This window comes from Heptranchias perlo, chromosome 18, assembly GCF_035084215.1.
Source record: "Heptranchias perlo isolate sHepPer1 chromosome 18, sHepPer1.hap1, whole genome shotgun sequence".
Classification (NCBI taxonomy): Eukaryota; Metazoa; Chordata; class Chondrichthyes; order Hexanchiformes; family Hexanchidae; genus Heptranchias; species Heptranchias perlo.
The window spans coordinates 19,327,384-19,346,032 of record NC_090342.1 but is presented as its reverse complement, the minus strand read 5'-3'; the positions used below and the strand labels follow the sequence as shown (position 1 = coordinate 19,346,032).

Below are 18,649 nucleotides of genomic sequence, written 5' to 3'. Positions count from 1 at the left end.
TTAGAAGAGCATAGATAAGAACGGAAATAACAGAACTTAGGATGGGTGACATCATCCATCCTAAATCCCTCAGTCACATGCTTGCACTTCTTATTGGACAATTTGGAAAAACTGCATCCTGTCAGAGCCCAGGAATTTTGGGGCCTCTTCTGCAGAAGAGGCAAGGGGTATATATGAGAAAATCAGGAAAAAGAATAAAGGTTAAAATTCCCAAAAAATTGCATTGAGTGCTAGGTATGTGAATGCATAAAGCATTCAAAACAAAACAGGAGAATTAGAAGCATTATAACTCTGGAGGGTTATGATATAGTAACTATAACGGAAACATGGCTTAGGTGTGGACAGGACTAGGAATTTAATGTTCCTGGTTCTAACATTTTCAGGAGAGATAGGGAACTTTAAAAAAAAGGGGATATAGTGCCAGTGTTATTAAATGATTCTATCACAACAGTAGAACATAAGGATGTCCCAGGGGTTGCGTTAAAACAGAATCTCTACAAAGTTGAGAAATAGGAAAGGAAATGGTACAATTCTCGGTATGCATTACAGGCCACCAAGCAGTGGAAATGCGATGAAGGTGGAGATCTGCAGACTATTCAGAGAGATATGAAAGAACAGCAGAATATTACTGGTTTATTTTAGCTATCTCTAGATAGATTGGAATAAAGGTAATGCAGGTGGTCAAAGAACAGAATGACATTTAGAATTAGAATTAGCATCCAGGGCTGCTTCCTAGATCAGTATGTTTCTAGTCCAGCAAGAAAACTGGACTTAGTTCTGGGAAAAGAAGTGAGGCATAACATGGGCTCGATGGGCCGAATGGCCTCCTTCTGTGCTGTAACCGTTCTATAATTCTATGAAATAACTGATGTGACAGTTTGAGAACAATTGGGAAATAGTAACCACAACATAGTTAGGTTTAGTGTATGATTAGAAATGTTAATGAAGAGTCAAGGGAAGCTGGTCTGGAAAAAGCATAATTCAGTAAGATAAGAGGGTATCTGACCCATATTACCTAGGAGAAAAGTTAGCAAAACAGAGTGACAGATCATCAGTGGAAAATCTTCAAATATTAGATAGAATATAAATTACATATATTCTAATAAAGCAAAAGGGGGATGCATCAAAGAAAAGAGTTCCATAAATAAACAGATTAACACCATACTGAATCTTAAAGGGAGGCAGGTGATAAAATTAGGGTTAACAATATTAAAGAAAATCAAAAGGAATTCACAGATAGTACAAAAGGAATTAGTAAGGGCTTTTATAAGCATAAAAAAGTAAAAGAATAGTTAAAAGAGGGTAGGACCACTCCAGATGAATGAAGGTATGGCAGAGATATTAAAACAACATTTTGCATCAGTTTTTTTTTTACAAATTATGGTGGAAATTAGGATATTTGTGTACTAGAGGAGGATATGGAACAATTGTTCAAGATAACTATGGAAAAGATTCCTCCACAGCCTAGAACCATAGAACCATAGAAAAGATAGAGCACAGAAGGGGGCCATTCAGCCCATCGTGTCCGCGCCAGCTCCAAGAACAACCAGGTGCCCAATCTAATCCCATCTTCCAGCACCTGGTCCGTAGCCCTGCAGCTTACAGCACTTTAGGTGCAGCTCCAGGTGCTTTTTAAAAGAGTTGAGAGTCCCTGCCTTTCGGACAGCCAATTCCATACACCCACCTCTAATCCTTCCGCCAATCAGCTTAAATCTATGTCCTCTAGGGGAAACAGGTACTTCCTGTCTACTCTATCTGGGCCCCTCATAATTTTGTACACCTCAATCAAGTCTCTCCTCAGCCTCCTCTGCTCCTAGGAAACCAACCCCAGCCTATCCAATCTCTCCTCGTAGCTGCAATTTTCAAGCCCTGGCAACATTCTTGTAAATTTTCTCTGCACTCTCTCCAGAGAAATTACGTCCTTCCTATAATGTGGTGACCAGAACTGCGCACAATACTCCAGCTGTGGCCTTACCAGCGTTTTACACAGTTCCATCATTACATCCCTGCTTTTGTATTCTATACTTTGGCTAATAACGGAGAGCATTCCGTATGCCTTCTTCACAACCTTATCTACCTGTTCTGTCTCCTTCAGGGACTTGTGCACATGCACTCCACGGTCTCTCACTTCCTTTACCCCTCTCAATATATTCCCTTTTACTGCGTATTCCTTTTACTGTTTGCCCTCCCTAAGTGCATTGCCTTACACTTCTCCGGGTTGAACTCCATTTGCCACTTTTCCGCCCACTCCACCAACCCATTGATATCTTCTTGGAGTCTATCTTCACTATCAACTACACAGCCAATTTTTGTGTCGTCTGCAAATTTGTCAATTATGCCCCCTACATTCAAGTCCAAATCATTAATATATACCACAAACAGCAAGGGACTCAACACTGAGCCCTGTGGCACACCACTGGAAACGGATTTCCATTCGCAAAGACATCCATCGACTTTTACCCTTTGTTTCCTGTTACTGAGCCAATTCGCCATATTTCCCTGTATTCCATGGGCTTTTACCTTTCTGATCAGTCTGCCATGTGGGACCTTGTCAAATGCCTTACTAAAATCCATGTAGACAACATCCACTGCACTACCCTCATCAATCCTCCTTGTCACTTCCTCAAAGAATTTAATCAGATTTGTAAGGCATGACCTTCCCTGAACAAATCCATGCTGACTATCCCTGATTAAACCATGCCTTTCCAAGTGACAGTTTATCCTATCTCTCAGTATTGATTCTAATAGTTTGCCCACCACCGAGGTAAGACTAAGACAAGTTACCCTTATCATCCCTGATAGGTCCTCCCTTTTCCTTAGGTATCCTCTTGTTCTTAATGAACTGATAAAACATCTTTGGGTTTTCTTTGATCTTACTAGCTAATATTTTTTCATGTCCTCTCTTTGCTTTCCTTATTTCCTTTTTTTGCCGTCCCTGTACTTTCTATATTCCTCTAGGCTTTCTGCAGTATTTAGTTTTCTGTGACAGTCATAAACTTTCTTTTTCTGCTTTATCTTGCCCCGTATACTTCTAGATAACCAGGGGGCTCTAAATTTGGCAATGCCACCCTTTTTCTTTGTGGGGACGTGCCTGCATTGTACCCGTGGAATTTCACTTTTTAGTGCCTCCCACTGGCTTGCCACTGATTTCTCAAATAATTGTGTCCAGTCCACTTCTGCCAAATCACCTCTTAGTTCTGTAAAATTTGCCTTCCCCCAATTTAAAACGTTTACTCCTGATTTAACTCTGTCCTTTTCCATAATAATGCTGAAACTAACTGAATTGTGGTCACTATCCCCAATATGGTCACCCACTGTCACTTCACCCACTTGCCCATCTTCATTTCCCAGGACTAAATCTAGACTTGCATCCCCTCTTGTTGGGCTTGTCACGTACTGGCTAAAAAAGTTCTTCCGGACACCAATCAAGAATTTTGTGCCTCCAACCTTATAGTCCCCCAACCCTGCACAGCCCACTGCTACCCCCTTCCCAAGACCCACAAACAGGACTGCCCTGGTAGACCCATCATTTCAGCCTGTTCTTGCACCATGGGACTTATTTCTTCCTATCTCGAATCTATTTTATCTTCCCTTGTCGAATCTCTTCTGACCTACTCTTCCCAGACCAACCGCCACTTTAACAGTTTCCAGTTTCCTGGCCCTAACCGTCTTCTTTTCACCATGGACATCCAGTCCCTCTACACCTCCATCCCCCACTAAGACGGCCAGCAGGCTCTCCGCTTCTTCCTTGAACGGAGGCCCAACCAGTTCCATCCACCACCCCTCTCCTCCGCCTGGCTGAATTTGCTGTTACATTGAACAAATTCTCCTTTGACTCCACTCACTTCCTCCAAATAAAAGGTGTCGCTATGTGAACCCGCATGGATCCTAGCTATGCCTGCCTTTTCGTGGGATACATGGAACATTCTTTGTTCCAGTCCGACTCAGGTCCCCTCCCTCACCTCTTTTTCAGGTACATTGACGACTGTATCAGTGCCGCTTCCTGCTCTTGCCCCGAATTGGAAAATCTCATCAATTTTGCTTCCAATGTCCACTCCTCCCGCGCCTTCATATGATCCATCTCCAATTCTTCCCTTCCCTGACTTCTCTATCTCCATTTCTGGGATAGGCTGTCAACCAATATCTACTAACTCCCACAACTACCTTGATTACACTTCCTCCCACCTCACTACGCTACCATACCAAGGGGTATGGTAGCGTAGTGGTTATGTTACTGGGCTAGTAATCCAGAGGCCTGGACTAAAATCCAGAGTCACGAGTTCAAATCCCGCCACGGCGGCTGGTGAATTTAAATTCAATTAATTAAATAAAATCTGGAATTAAAATACTAGTATCAGTAATGATAGCCATGAAACTACTGGATTGTTGTAAAAACCCATCTGGTTCACTAATGTCCTTTAGGGAAGGAAACCTGCTGTCCTTACCCGGTCTGGCCTATATGTGACTCCAGACCCACAGCAATGTGGTTGATTCTTAATTGCCCTCTGAAATGGCCTAGCAAGCCACTCAGTTGTAAAAATCTCGCTAGGGATGGGCAATAAATGCCGGCATTGCCAGCGACGCCCACATCCCGTGAACGAATAAAAAAAAACTTGCTGTAAGGACTCTATTCCATTCTTCCAGTTTCTCCGTCTTCATCACATCTGTTCTGACGATGCACCTTCCATACCAGTGCTTCCGATATGTCTTCCTTTATCCTCAACCAAGGATCCCCCTCCACTGTAGTTGATAGGGCCCTTGACATTGACCGCTCATTGCTCGCACTTCTGCCCTCACCTCTTCCCCTTCCTCCCAGAACCACGATAGGGTTTCCCTTGTCCTCACCTTCCACCCCACCACCCTCCACATTCAACGGATCATCCTCCGCCATTTCCGCCACCTCCAGCGTGATGCCACCACCAAACACATCTTACCCTCCCCTCCCCTTTCAGCGTTCCAAAGGGATTGTTCCCTCCATGACACCATGGTACATTCTTCCATCGCCCCCAAACACCCACTAACCTTCCCATGCAAGCGCAGGAGATGCTACATCTGGTCTTTTACCTTCTCCCTTCCCACCATCCAGGGCCCCTAACAATCCTTCCAGATGAAACCGCGATTTATTTGTACTTCTTTCAATTTAGTATACTGTATTCGCTGCTCACGATGTGGTCTCCTCTACACTGGGGAGACCAAATGCAGAGTGGGCGATCGCTTTGCTGAACACCTCTGTTCAGTCTGCAAGTGAGACCCTGAGCTTTCAGTCGCTTGCCATTTTAATTCTTCGCCCCACTCCCACTCCGACCTCTCTGTCCTCGGCCTCCTACACTATTCTGATGAAGCTCAACGGAAGCTTGAGTAACAGCACCTCATCTTTCGAATAGGCACTTTACAACCTTCTGGACTGATTTCACTGATTTCAATAACTTCAGATCATAACCACTGCTCCCATTTTTTCACACAGCAAATGGTGGTAATGGTTCTGCTGTTGCCATTTACAGCTCCTCTAGACCCATCTTTTGTTTCTTTACTTGTCGCATTACCACCCCCTTTGCCTTGCACCATCATCCTTTTTATCACTTAATCACTCCTGCCCTTCACTCTATCACAGATCTTCCTTTTGTTCTTTCCTCCACCACCTCCTCCCCCCACCACCCTTTCCCTGGCTCTGTACTTGCTTAAAAACTGTTAAATCTTTACTTCTTCCAGTTCTGACAAAAGGTCATCGACCTGAAAGTTAACACTGTTTCTCTCTCCACAGTTACTGCCTGACCTGCTGAGTATTTTCAACATTTTCTGTTTTTATTTACTATAGAAAAGGAATTGATACTGAAAAAATAGCAGAATTCAAGGTGGATAAGTCACCAAGTCCTGATGGTATGCATCCTAAGCTGTTGAAAGAAGTTATAGAGGAGGTAGCAGTGTCTTTGGCCATAGTTTTACAATCCAGTCCAATGGCACAAGTTTAAGGAGGAGAGTAGCCAATATAACACCCTTGTCCAAGAATACAGGGATACTTCCACTGCAGCCTAGAAGGCTAAGAGGAGATTTAATAGTGGTTTTAAAATTATGAAAGGTTTAGATCGAGTGAATAGGGGAAATACTATTTTCTAAGGTTGAGGAATCAGTGATGAAGGGTCATCAATTTCAAATTATAACTAAGAGAGTGAGGAATGATTCCAGGGATGAGGGACTTTAGTTACGTGGATAGACTGGAGAAGCTGGGGTTGTTCTCTTTGGAACAGAGAAGGTTACGAGGAGATTTGATAGAGGTATTCAAAATCGTGAAGGGTCTAGACAGAGTAGATAGAGAGAAATTGTTCCCATTGGCGGAAGAGTCAAGAACCGGAGGACATAGATTTAAGGTGATTGGCAAAAGAACCAAAGGTGACATGAGGAAAAACGTTTTTTTTTAACACGGCGAGTGGTTAGGATCTGGAATGCACTGCCCGAGGGAGTGGTGGAGGCAGATTCAATCATGGCCTTCAAAAGGGAACTGGATAAGTACTTGAAAGCAAAAAATTTGCAAGGCTTTGGGGATATGTTGGGCCGAAGGGCCTGTTTCCGTGTTGTAAACTTCTATGATTCTATGATTCTATAGAGCGGGGGAATGGGACTAGCTGGATTGCTCTTGCATAGACCTGGCGCAGACTCGATCGGCCGAATGGCCTCCTTCGTGCTGTAACCTCTCTATGATTCGATGAGAGAAGTTAGGAGAAATTTCCTTATGCAGAGAGCTGTTAGACCATTAATTGCTTTGTCACAGAAAGTGGCTGAATTAGAGACCATTACATCTTCTAAAGGAAAATTGAATAAATATTTGAAGCATAGCGAACATTCAGTGCTGTGGGTAAGACTGGGGTTGTGATATTAGTTTTACAATTCTCTAGTTAAGAGCTGGTACAGACTCAATGGGCTGAATGGCCTACTTCTGTGCTTTAAACGTCTATGGTTCTATGGGTCTTAAATTGTAAACTTTTTTAAAACCAATCTTCTCTGAAAGTCATGCATCATGTATAATGCAAGACTGGAGTGAAACTTAGGTATCCAGAAGGAAGGCCATGAAGCAATCTGTTTTCTATTGTCTTTGTGAAAAATATTAAAATAAATTCATTTCACTTGATCATACGTAAGTATTATTTGAGCTATTTTTATACATGAATACTGCTTTCAGGTTGCCTCGCTGAGGACATGTTGAACCAAATAGAACCAGGTTTTATTTCAGTTGTACCCCAGTGATAAACACTCCTAACTCTTACTATATAAGTGAATGGCTTAAAGAGAACTTTTTAAAAATGCTCTCATTTTTAGTTTATTCCTCAAACAAAAAACTATAGCATCAAAACACCACAAATGCAACAATTTTGTTTCTCTAAACTGGGTTGACAAGTGGACAATGAAGTTTTTCTTTCTAGAAATGTAAATTAAAGTTTTAAAGAAAATTAGTTAAAATGAAAACAAAATGTATACACACAAGTAGTTATTTTATAAAATGGAAAAACTGTTAATCCCATATAACAAACTGACTATTGGTACACAGATTGCTAACCTTGTACTGAGGCCAAATGATCTTTGCCAAGGTGTCCTAGCCGTCCTTTCTCTTTTTTGCCAAATAAACGGCCTATAGAGGATTTGATTCCTTTCTTCTTTTGTGCTTTATGGAGTGAATCCTGGCTACTTGTACTGCTAAAGTTGCCCATTTCTGCTTCTAGTGATGCTGAAAAACTGTAAAGGATCAGTTCAAAAGTTGATATTTTATACTATTTTTCTCATTCAATTTTTTGTAAATGATTCTTCATGCATTGTTACTATTGTATTTCTTCTGATTTAACAAAAGTAATTTCAGTAAAAATATATAAATCAATGGATCACCAACCTTAACTACTTATCAATCATGTGACAGAAAAATACATAAGGTTGCCATGAAAATTTCAGATCATAAATTTTCACAATACTTACAAAAAGAAAAATGAAATAATCAATTCATGAATACAAACATTTCTAAACTCACAAATGATGCAAAATAATTATTTTTTAAAATCTTAGTTTATTTGCTAAACTAATCTCTTGGCCATAAATTCAGTGTGAAGAAGAACAATCCACAGGAGGGTCTCAATAATTTTATTCCAAAAATAACCTTGCCCTGAAGAAAGAAAAATGTGATTCCCTGAAATATTTCCCTTACTGGAATGGAAACAATTTAATATAACACTCCTGTGAACTAGCCCTTTCCTCATGAAATTTATTGATAAACTGATGATGTATAATGACAACATTATAATAACATGACATATTTAAAAAAGATATCACCATGGGTAAACCTATCAATGCAATCTTGTAAGCAAGTCGTAGGCATGGATCCTTGTCCCAGATGTACTTACCTTCGTACATCATCATGGTAGGAGGAGGGCAGGGTGTGTGTCATTCTTACTGGTCTTGGTGTTGAGGGAGGCGATGTTTCACATTTTATCGTGGCTTTGTCTTCGCGACCATCTTCCTGCACAGCTGCAATCTGAAGAGTAAAAAGCAAAATCTTTGGCATCAAACACATACTAAATGCTGATGATATTTAAATCTCATTATATCCATATGTTTTGATATTACTTGTAATATTATAGTTTTGATATTACTTGCTAAAAGTATACTTTAAGATGACATAAGAACATAAGAAATAGGAGTAGGAGTAGGCCATATGGTCCCTCGAGCCTGGTCCGCCATTCAATAAGATCATGGCTGATCTTCAACCTCAACTGTACTTTCCCGCCCGATCTCCATGTCCCTTGATTCCCTTAGAGTCCAAAAATCTATCGATCTCAGCCTTGAATATACTCAACAACTGAGCATTCACAGCCCTCTGGGGTAGAGAATTCCAAAGATTCACCACCCTCTGAGTGAAGAAATTCCTTCTCATCTCAGTCCTAAATGTCCGACCCCTTAACCTGAGACTATGCCCCCTAGTTCTAGACTCTCCAGCCAGGGGAAACAGCCTCTCAGCATCTACCCTGTCAAGCCCTCTTAGAATTGTACATGTTTCGATGAGATCACCTCTCATTTTTCTAAACTCCAGAGAGTATAGGCCCATTCTACTCAATCTTTCCTCATAGGACAACCCTCTCATCCCAGGAATCAATCTAGTGAACCTTTGTTGCACCGTCTCTAAGGCAAGTATATCCTTCCTTAGGTAAGGAGGCCAAAACTGTACACAGTACTCCAGGTGGAGTCTCACCAAAGCCCTGTACAATTGTAGCAAGACTTCCTTACTCTTGTACTCCAACCCCATGCATTAAAGGCCAACGTACCACTTGCCTTTCTAATTGCTTGCTGTACTTGTATGTTAACTTTCTGTGTTTCGTGTAAGAGGGCACCCGAATCCCTCTGAACATCAGCATTTATTAGTTTCTCACCATTTAAAAAATATTCTGTTTTTCTATTCTTTCTACCAAAGTGAATAACCTCACATATCCCCACATTATACTCCATCTGCCACCTTCTTGCCTATTCACTTAACCTGTCTATATCCCTTTGCAGACTCATTGTGTCCTCCTCACAGCTTACTTTCCCGCCTAGCTTTGTATCATCAGCAAATTTGGATACATTACACTCGGTCCCTTCGTCTAAGTCATTAATATAGATTGTAAATAGCTGAGGTCCAAGCACTGATCCTTGCAGCACCCCACTAGTTACAGTCTGTTCACCTGAAAATGACCTGTTTATTCCCACTCTCTGTTTTCTGTCCGTTAACTAATCCTCTATCCATGTTAATATGTTACCCCCCCCAACCCCATGAACTCTTATCTTGTGTAACAACCTTTTGTGTGGCACCTTATCGAATGCCTTTTGAAAATCCAAATATACTACATCCACTGGTTCCCCTTTATCCACCCTGCTAGTTACATCATATCTTTTAATCTAATTGCCCAATCAACCTTAGCCAACTTGCCCCTCATACCAATGTAATTGGCTTTGTTTAAGTTTAAGACTCTAGTTTCAGACTTAAGTATGTCACTCGCAAACTCAATGTGAAATTCTATCATATTATGATCACTCTACCCCAGTGGATCCCTTACTATGATATTACTAATTAACCCTGTCTCATTACACAAGACAAGATCTAAAATAGCCTGTTCCATGGTTGGTTCCATGGCGCATTGTTCTGGGAAACTGTTTTGAATGCATTCCATGAACTCGTCCTTCAAATTACTTTTGCCAATTTGATTTGCCCAGTCTATATGAAGATTAAGTCCACCATGATTATTGCATTACCTTTGTTACAAGCTCCTTTTATTTCTTGATTAATACTCTGTTCAACAGTATACCAATTGTTAGGGGGCCTATAAATTACTCCCACCAGTGTTTTCTGCCCCTTGTTACTTCTTAACTCCACCCATACTGGTTCCATTTCCTCATCTTCCAAGCCAAGATCCTTTCTCACTATTGTCTTCATGTCATCCTTTATTATCAGGGCTACTCCACCTCCTCTTCCATTTTGTCTGTCTTTTTGAAAAGTCAAGTACTCTGGAATATTTAGTTCCCAACCTTGGTCACCTTGTAACCACGTCTCAATAATGACTACTAGATCAAACCAATAGATCTCTATTTGTGCCATTATTTCGTCAATCTTGTTACAAATGATTGAAACATATTAATTAGCATTTGTTCATTTATACCTAACCACAAATAATCTGAAAATAATAAGTGAATGTTCAACAACATTAAATTAATAACAGAGAGTTCAAATAAATTATATAAACACCTTTAAAGTTTTTAAACATGGTTCTCAAAGAATAATTGCACATCTAAACTCTAAACAGATACTGTTCTCATGGAATGCAGGTAAAATAATTACCTTTCTCCGATGCTTTCTTAGATCACTAGGCTGATGTTTGCAAAAGAGTAAAGGCAAAAATTAAGCAGGAACTGCAGATTGGCAATGTAAATATTCTTTCATTTTCCAATTTGATTTTGAATAAGAGTTTACCACGTGTCATACATAACAAACTAACAGAGACATTTACAACCAGAACTTCGAACATGCTTGGGAACCTAGACGCCTAGATGTTAAATTCAAAAATATCTACATTAAGCTTGAACTATGATGACAGCCCATGCTTTCTGTGATCTAAAAATTTGAAATGCAAAATATTTAACTGTAGATTACCTTCTGTGCACATGAATAACTCATTTTAAAAATACATAGTAGTACTGCTAAAACTTTTGTCAACACTTGCAAGAAAATTCAGAAATAACCTATTGCCCTAGGTTTCATTCCTAAACTTACCAATGTCATGATGCCCATACGATCAATGTCCCGGGCAGGGCTACGTGCTCTGTATTTGGGTGTTGAGTGTCCACTGATAGGAGGGGAGGAGCTGGCTAAAGACGAAGCAGTGACAGAGCCTGTAATAGATCTCCCTGGATGCATTCTGGCCAAATTTAGACCTTCAAGGCTAACACTACCCACTCGATTCTCAATTTCCTCAGCACGAAGTTCAGTTGACTCTTTTTCTTCCTGAATCAACCTGAAAAATTCATAATGGTTTGAAGTAAAAAGAGTCATGCATTTTTGTTCTTACATATAAAATTATCAAGTGTGCTGTCAGTTGTTAGTTTCAAGAGACATTTGTAATTCATTAAAATGACTTAAAACAAAGTTCAATTAAATGATCAATATCCTGTGCCATGAAGAGCTGTGGTTTTTTTTAATATTCGTTCATGGGATGTGGGCGGCGCTGGCATGGCCAACATTTATTGACTATCCCTAATTGCCCTTGAGAAGGTGGTGGTGAGCCGCCTTCTTGAACCGCTGGAGTCTGTGTGGTGAAGGTTCTCCCACAGCGCTGTTAGGTAGGGAGTTCCAGGATATTGACCCAGCGACGATGAAGGGACGCCAATATATTTCCAAGTCAGGATGGTGTGTGACTTAAAGGGGAACGTGCAGGTGGTGTTGTTCCCATGTGCCTGCTGCTCTTGTCCTTCTAGGTAGTAGAGGTCGCAAGTTTGGGAGGTGCTGTTGAAGAAGCCTTGGCGAGTTGCTGCAATGCATCCTGTGGATGGTACACGCTGCGGCCACTGTGCGCTGGTGGTGAAGGGAGTGAATGTTTAGGGTGCTCGATGGGTTTCCAATCAAGCGGGCTGCTTTGTCCTGGATGGTGTCGAGCTTCTTGAGTGTTGTTGGAGGTGCACTCATCCAGACAAGTGGAGAGTATTCCATCACACTCCTGACTTGTGCCTTGTAGATAGTGGAAAGGCTTTGGGGAGTCAGGAGGTGAGTCACTTGCTGCAGAATACCCAGCTCTTCTATTTATGTGGCTTGTCCAGTTAAGTTTCTGGTCAATGGTGACCCCCCAAGATGTTGGTGGTGGGGGATTTGGTGATGGTGATGCCATTGAATATCAAGGGGAGGTGGTTAGATTCTCTCTTGTTGGAGATGGTCATTGCCTGGCACTTGTCTGGCGTGAATGTTACTTGCCACTTATCAGCCCAAGCCTGGATGTTGTCCAGGTCTTGCTGCTTGCGGGTACGGACTGCTTCATTATCTGAGGGGTTGCGAATGGAACTGAACACTGTGTAATCATCAGCGAACATCCTTAATTCTGACCTTATGATGGAGGGAAGGTCATTGATGAAGCAGCTGAAGATGGTTGGGCTTAGGACACTGCCCTGAGGAACTCCTGCAGCAATGTCCTGGGGCTGAGATGATTGGCCACCAACAACCACTACCATCTTCCTTTGTGCTCGGTATGACTCCAGCCACTGGAGAGTTTTCCCCCTGATTCCCATTGACTTCAATTTTACTCGAGCTCCTTGGTGCCACACTCTGTCAAATGCTGCCTTGATGTCAAGGGCAGTTACTCTCACCTCACCTCTGGAATTCAGCTCTTTCATCCATGTTTGGACCAAGGCTATAATGAGGTCTGGAGCCGAATGGTCCTAGCGGAACCCAAACTGAGCATAGGTGAGCAGGTTATTTTTGAGTAAGTGCCGTTTAATAGCACTGTCGATGACACCTTCCATCTCTTTGCTGATAATTGGCTGGATTGGATTTGTCCTGCTTTTTGTGGATTTTCCACCCATGTTGTGTGTTTACACCCATGATTCTTCACACTATGAACTTAGAAGCTTTGTCATACTATCCATAGCAGAGGCTAGAGACTTCCATACATAGAGGAAGGAACATTGTCAAGCAAATAACCCAGGTCTATTCTCTCTAGACCTCTTAGTGGCCAGTTCAAAACAATATAGGCAGAATTCCTAGAGAAGGCCATGCATGCCCTTTACTGTGGAATTGCGCATGGACAGTGGTGGGGAAAGGGACAGAAAAGAAATGAAATCTAAATTAGGAGAGCAGAATTGTTTAAATAATCAATTAAGAATCTATTAACATGGTACAGGAGCACTAATTGTCTGGTAAGATGAAATGTTATCAATAGAACATAATAAAGTCTGGGGTGTTAAAAAGAACCCCACCTGCTCTATCCAGAGTCAATGTGTAATTATTCTATCATGGATTCCCCTACCACCTGCTGATCCCCTACTTTAAGGAACCCCAAAAAGGTCAGCAGTGCTTGAGCTTTTCTTCATAGCCAGGTCCTTTATGGGCTGGAATCATCCTGCTCACTCTTCTCCGAAATCTTTCTAATGCATCTATATCCTTTTTGAGGTAGAATGACCTAAACTGCATACCGTACACCAGAACAAGGCTCACCACTGAACTGTACAAGGTCAATATAACTAGTTTTGTCTTTTAATCGAATGTCTTGAATTCTCCTACCTAATTTGCCTTATTGAAAACTTTTGGGGCCAGTTACTTTCACTGATCTACTGCAGAATATGTCCCTTTCATGCTGTACCCATGTGTATGGTTACCTGTTTCTATATGCACCACCCTATGTTTATCTACATTAAAACATATCGGCCATCTTCAAAATTGGTCTCAATCTCTCTTAAGATAATGAGCTGGATTTGCTCTAAAAATAACAAGTCTAACAGTGCTCACTGTTATTTCAGTGCAAATCGGACAGCAACTTCCGGTGACCGCACATGCGCAGTTAAATGTGGAAATCTGGAGGTTGCTGAACCAGATGCCCTGCTCCTCCAGAAAGTTCACGGGAAGGAGATCTTGCCGGCTGACTCACCATTGAAATAAATGCAACAGCGCAAAGTTCCTCTACTGCCCTGATGGAAACGAAGTAATCTCGCCAGAAAAAGGAATGTTAAGTTTTTTGTCTAAACAAACTTTTAACCATGTGATAAGTCTTAATGACTGCCAAACAAACTCTTTGGTACTGAACATTTACTTTTACAAGTGTGGAGTCTCATTCCTTCACATTTTAATTATTGTTGGACATTTGAAAAAAATGTTTACATTTTTACTCTCTTTTTGTTTCTTTTATCTCTGCCTTTAATTCAATATTTCTTACTCTCTCTTTATTTTGCTTTCTATACCTGATTTTACATTGAATTTACTATTCTAACTTACACTTTCTGGTTCTGAGTCTGGTTTATTAACATGCTTCAATCTGATTGGTTAAGGGAAAAAATAGCAGCTTGCCCACTCACACAGGTGCCAGATGCCATGTAGAGGACCCGATAAGAGGAACTTGCAGTGCAAAAGCCCATGAAAAGTCTATGGGCAAGTCCTAGTCTAACAAGCTGCAGGCGCGTTCATTAGCCACTCAGAGCAAAATCCGACCCAATGTCTCATTATTGAAATATAATATGGTATAATGACAAAAGAACAGTATTCACCTTATTTCGTTGTTAATAGCATCAAGCTGTTCTTGCAACATCATGGCAAGAGTCTGAGCATCAGAATGCTCACTAGGTGAAAGAAGATCCATGGAACTAAATATAGTTTCTCTGTCATCATCATCAATGTCAGACATTTCAGTGTCACTCTCAAATTGATGGCTGCTCAGCATACTAATATGTTGAGTTCTGCTCCATTCTTTGTCACCGAGAGTCTGTATCTGAAATGGAGGAAAAATAGGTTGAATTTCCATGGTAGTTCTCCTAATCATCCACTATAACTTAAGCAGAAGATCAAGAGCGGCCTTGGAGAAATGGTATCCATTTGCGGATCTTCCATCGAAGTTATGGTGAACGAATATCATTATCCATCTCCCTCCTATTTTGTCATTTCAGTTACAATGTCAGAATCATATACTAAATAGGAAGCTAGAAAATAACAAGGTTAATATTTTTACATTAGCTTGATTTTAATCCTTTCAATATTTATTATTCCTTGCAGCTTTCCAAAGATACATTTCCATACAATATAACATCCGATAACATAAATTATTCTTAAAAATGAAATTATTTAATTATACGTTAATTCAAATCTGAGGCACAAACCTTTGGCTCTTCTCTGTGGCCTACTGCACGCCCTTTCTGTGATCTCCTTAGCACTTTAGAAGATCTATAATGATCAGATTGGCTATCTATCAACGAGCCCATGGAATACCGCATATCAGGTGAAGTATCCAAATGTGACCTGGCGATAACAATATTTACATTATCTTGTAGAAAAAAATATGTACTAGAAGGCAGAGTGATTGCACTCATTTTACTGTCATAAATGATGACATTTTAATATATATTACAACAGGGATTATACTTCAAAAGTATTTCATTGGCTATAAACTGCTTTGGGATATTTCTTTCTTGCTTTCTTTATAGAAAACAACTTTGCCCACGAGTGGGGCCCATCAAAGTGGCTGAGCCATCAGTGCATGAATTAAAACAAAAACATCTGTGGATGCATGCAACATCAATTTTTTTTTTCATCTGACCAGCCTTCCCTCCGGACCCTGAAGAAATCTGAGAAGTAATTTTTGTGGCCTGATGCCACATTTGTCGCAAAGATCTTGTGGGTTGCTGCTCATTCAGCAGGGGATGTGCTGGTGCTTCTGAGGCTTATTATCCTGTGAAGGCTAAGGGAATTCACTTGACAATGTGCTGGCACTTTGCCACGATCCACTCTAAAGATGTAGACCTACATCCGGTAGGCAATGCACAGGCATGTTACATTCTGAACATTGCCGCCATATGGTAACATACCCAGTTATACACCTAAAGATATTCATGACCATAAATTGTGCTAATTTATTATCATAGAATCATAGAAAGTAACGGCACAGGAGGCGGCCATTCGGCCCATCGTGTTCGTGCTGGCTGAAAAAGGGCTATCTAGCTTAATCCCACTTTCCAACACTTGGTCCATGGCCCTATGGGTTACAGGACTTCAAGTGCACATCCAAGTACTTTTTAAATGAGCTGAGGGTTTCTGCCTCTACCACCCTTTCAGGCAGTGAGTTCCAGTTCCCCACCACCCATTGTTTAAACAATCAAAGAGCTAATTTAAAAAAAAATGTTGAATAGTTTATTTTAAACATACAATCTGATGGATGCTGAATACTGCAAACTGTTAGTTTTTCCTTCAAATGGACTACATGTCCCATGATGCCCTGCATGTGTGTCCAATTACATATCCATATATATAATGCTATGACAGTAGAATCTCTAACCAGTGTGGAGATTTTTTCCCTTCATTAAAGTAAAAGTTACTCAATAATAATGGTGAATAATTTAGGAAAGAAAGAACTTCTTACTTCTTCAGGACATCTAAAATCCTTCACATTCAATGAATAGGGTATGGTAGTGTAGTGGTTATGTTACTGGTCGAATAATCCAGAGAATGCAAATTTGAATTTCACCATGGCAGTTTGAGAATTTGAATTCTGGAAATTAAAAAACTACTAAAACAGTGACCATGAAGCTGTTGAATTGTTGTAAAAACCCAACTGGTTCATTAATGTCCTGTGGGGAAGGAAAGTTGCTGTCTTAATGCAGTCTGGTTTATACGTGACCCCAGTCCCTCACCAATGTGGTTGACTTTTAACTGCCCTCTGAAGTGGCCTTGCAAGCAATTCAGTTTAGGGCAACTCAGGATGGGCAACAAATGTTGCCCTTGCCAGTGATGACCATGTCCTGATAACGAAAAAAGAATACCTTTGAATTGTAGTCATTGTTGTTATGTAGGCAAACTTGGTAATCAATTTGAACACAAAGATCCCACACATGGCAAATAAGAATGAATGAGCAATTGATCTGTTTGTGTGATATTGTTTTAGGGAGGAACGCTGCCCAAGACACTAAGAGAACTCCCTGTTCTTTTTTTGAATTGTAGCACAGGATCTTTTGCATTCACCCGAAAAGACAGACTTGGTTTAATATCTCATCTGAATTACGACATCTCAGACAATGTGGCAATCTCCCAGTAATGCATTGAAGTGTCTCCTCTGATGACATGTGCAAGTCTTGGATGTGGTTTAAATCCACAACCCTCTGACTCAGATGTGAGAGTGGTGTCAACTGAGCTAAGCTAAAACAGTTAAAAATCTGAAAGAAAGTTTTTATTTATCTTCTTTTAAAAAAAATGTCACCTTAATAGGCTTGTTCCTTGCAGAAGCCAAGAAGATACTGATTATCTATTTAATTACCATTTTAATTTTATTCAACTTTATTATTTTCAGAGTAACCTGCTAATTGTTTTTTTCCAATGGACTGGACAAGAAGATAGAACTACTGCTGAGGACTTCCTGATGTGTTCAGCTCATGTGACGTTGCTTGCAGAAACTACACTTTTTTTATATCACCTGAGAGGGAAGGTTGCAAGCGACAGCTATCCTGGCCTGTCCCAAGGGAGAAGCCAGTGAGCGACAGGTGCCCTAGTCTGTCCCAGATGAAAAGAGAGTACAAAAATATTTTGGTTAGTTCATCGCTCAATATAATGTTTAAGTAAGTTGCTAATTGACTATAATAACTAATTAAATTACTTACTACACACAGTAATTAATTACATTACTGACTCAGGTTAGTAATTAATTGGCTCAATTTAATAATTAACTTCGTCACTTTAATTTAAGTAATCCATATATTTAATCCATTTTATAAATCAATCAGTTCCTTGCTACAATTAATAATCAAATTGGACTCTCAATTTATTAATTTATAACTTTATCTCTGTTTTAATAAAACTACATATTAACTGTTTATATAATTGAAAAGTTTGCATCAGGTATATATGTATCCATTGGGTGTGGGAAAGTGTCTTGTGGATTTGTAGGGTTTAAAGCATTCTGTTTGACTCAAATTAATTATTCAGTAAATATCATATAAACAAAACCACTGTCAGTTAAAATTATTTACAATCTCTGAAAAAAAGCAATCAATGAACAACCACTCAAAAAAAATTGGAAGTCCTTTGAATGGTCATATCGGCTTTCAAATCATCGCAGTCATTACCCCTAAAAATTCAACAATCTATATAAAAAAAAATCAAAAAACATAGAAAATATCACATTCCAAGGATTAGATGAAGATCTAAGCATTGGAAACAGAACAGGAGGCGACCTGGCTTTATTTCTGGGTTTAACGTCAGCGTGTAAAAGTACAGGCTTCCCAATGGAAATGCAAAGTTTGAAAATTTTAGGGTTGCGACCCAAAAAAACAACTGTTTTCAACTCTCACCCGCCCCCAACCCACCCGTTCTTGGGGTTTAAAATCACCCGCTTGGAAGCAGTCAGGTACAAAGGTAACATCAAGCAAAGTGTCTCAGAACCATGCAGTCAGAGCTAACAAAGGGGGA

The 18,649-nt window shown here is 40.3% G+C and overlaps 1 protein-coding gene across 1 annotated transcript in view; it reads right to left on the bottom strand.

Moving 5' to 3' along the window:
- ppfia2 (PTPRF interacting protein alpha 2) overlaps positions 1-18,649 on the bottom strand; it is a 413,910-nt gene that overhangs the window by 106,453 nt on the left and 288,808 nt on the right. Inside the window, exons 13-18 of the mRNA XM_067999463.1 lie at positions 15,355-15,493; positions 14,749-14,969; positions 11,279-11,519; positions 10,847-10,876; positions 8,382-8,512; positions 7,577-7,725 (exon numbers count right to left, since the gene is read on the bottom strand). Coding sequence (XP_067855564.1) covers positions 7,577-7,725; positions 8,382-8,512; positions 10,847-10,876; positions 11,279-11,519; positions 14,749-14,969; positions 15,355-15,493 — 911 coding nt within the window. The remainder of the gene's footprint in view (positions 1-7,576; positions 7,726-8,381; positions 8,513-10,846; positions 10,877-11,278; positions 11,520-14,748; positions 14,970-15,354; positions 15,494-18,649) is intronic.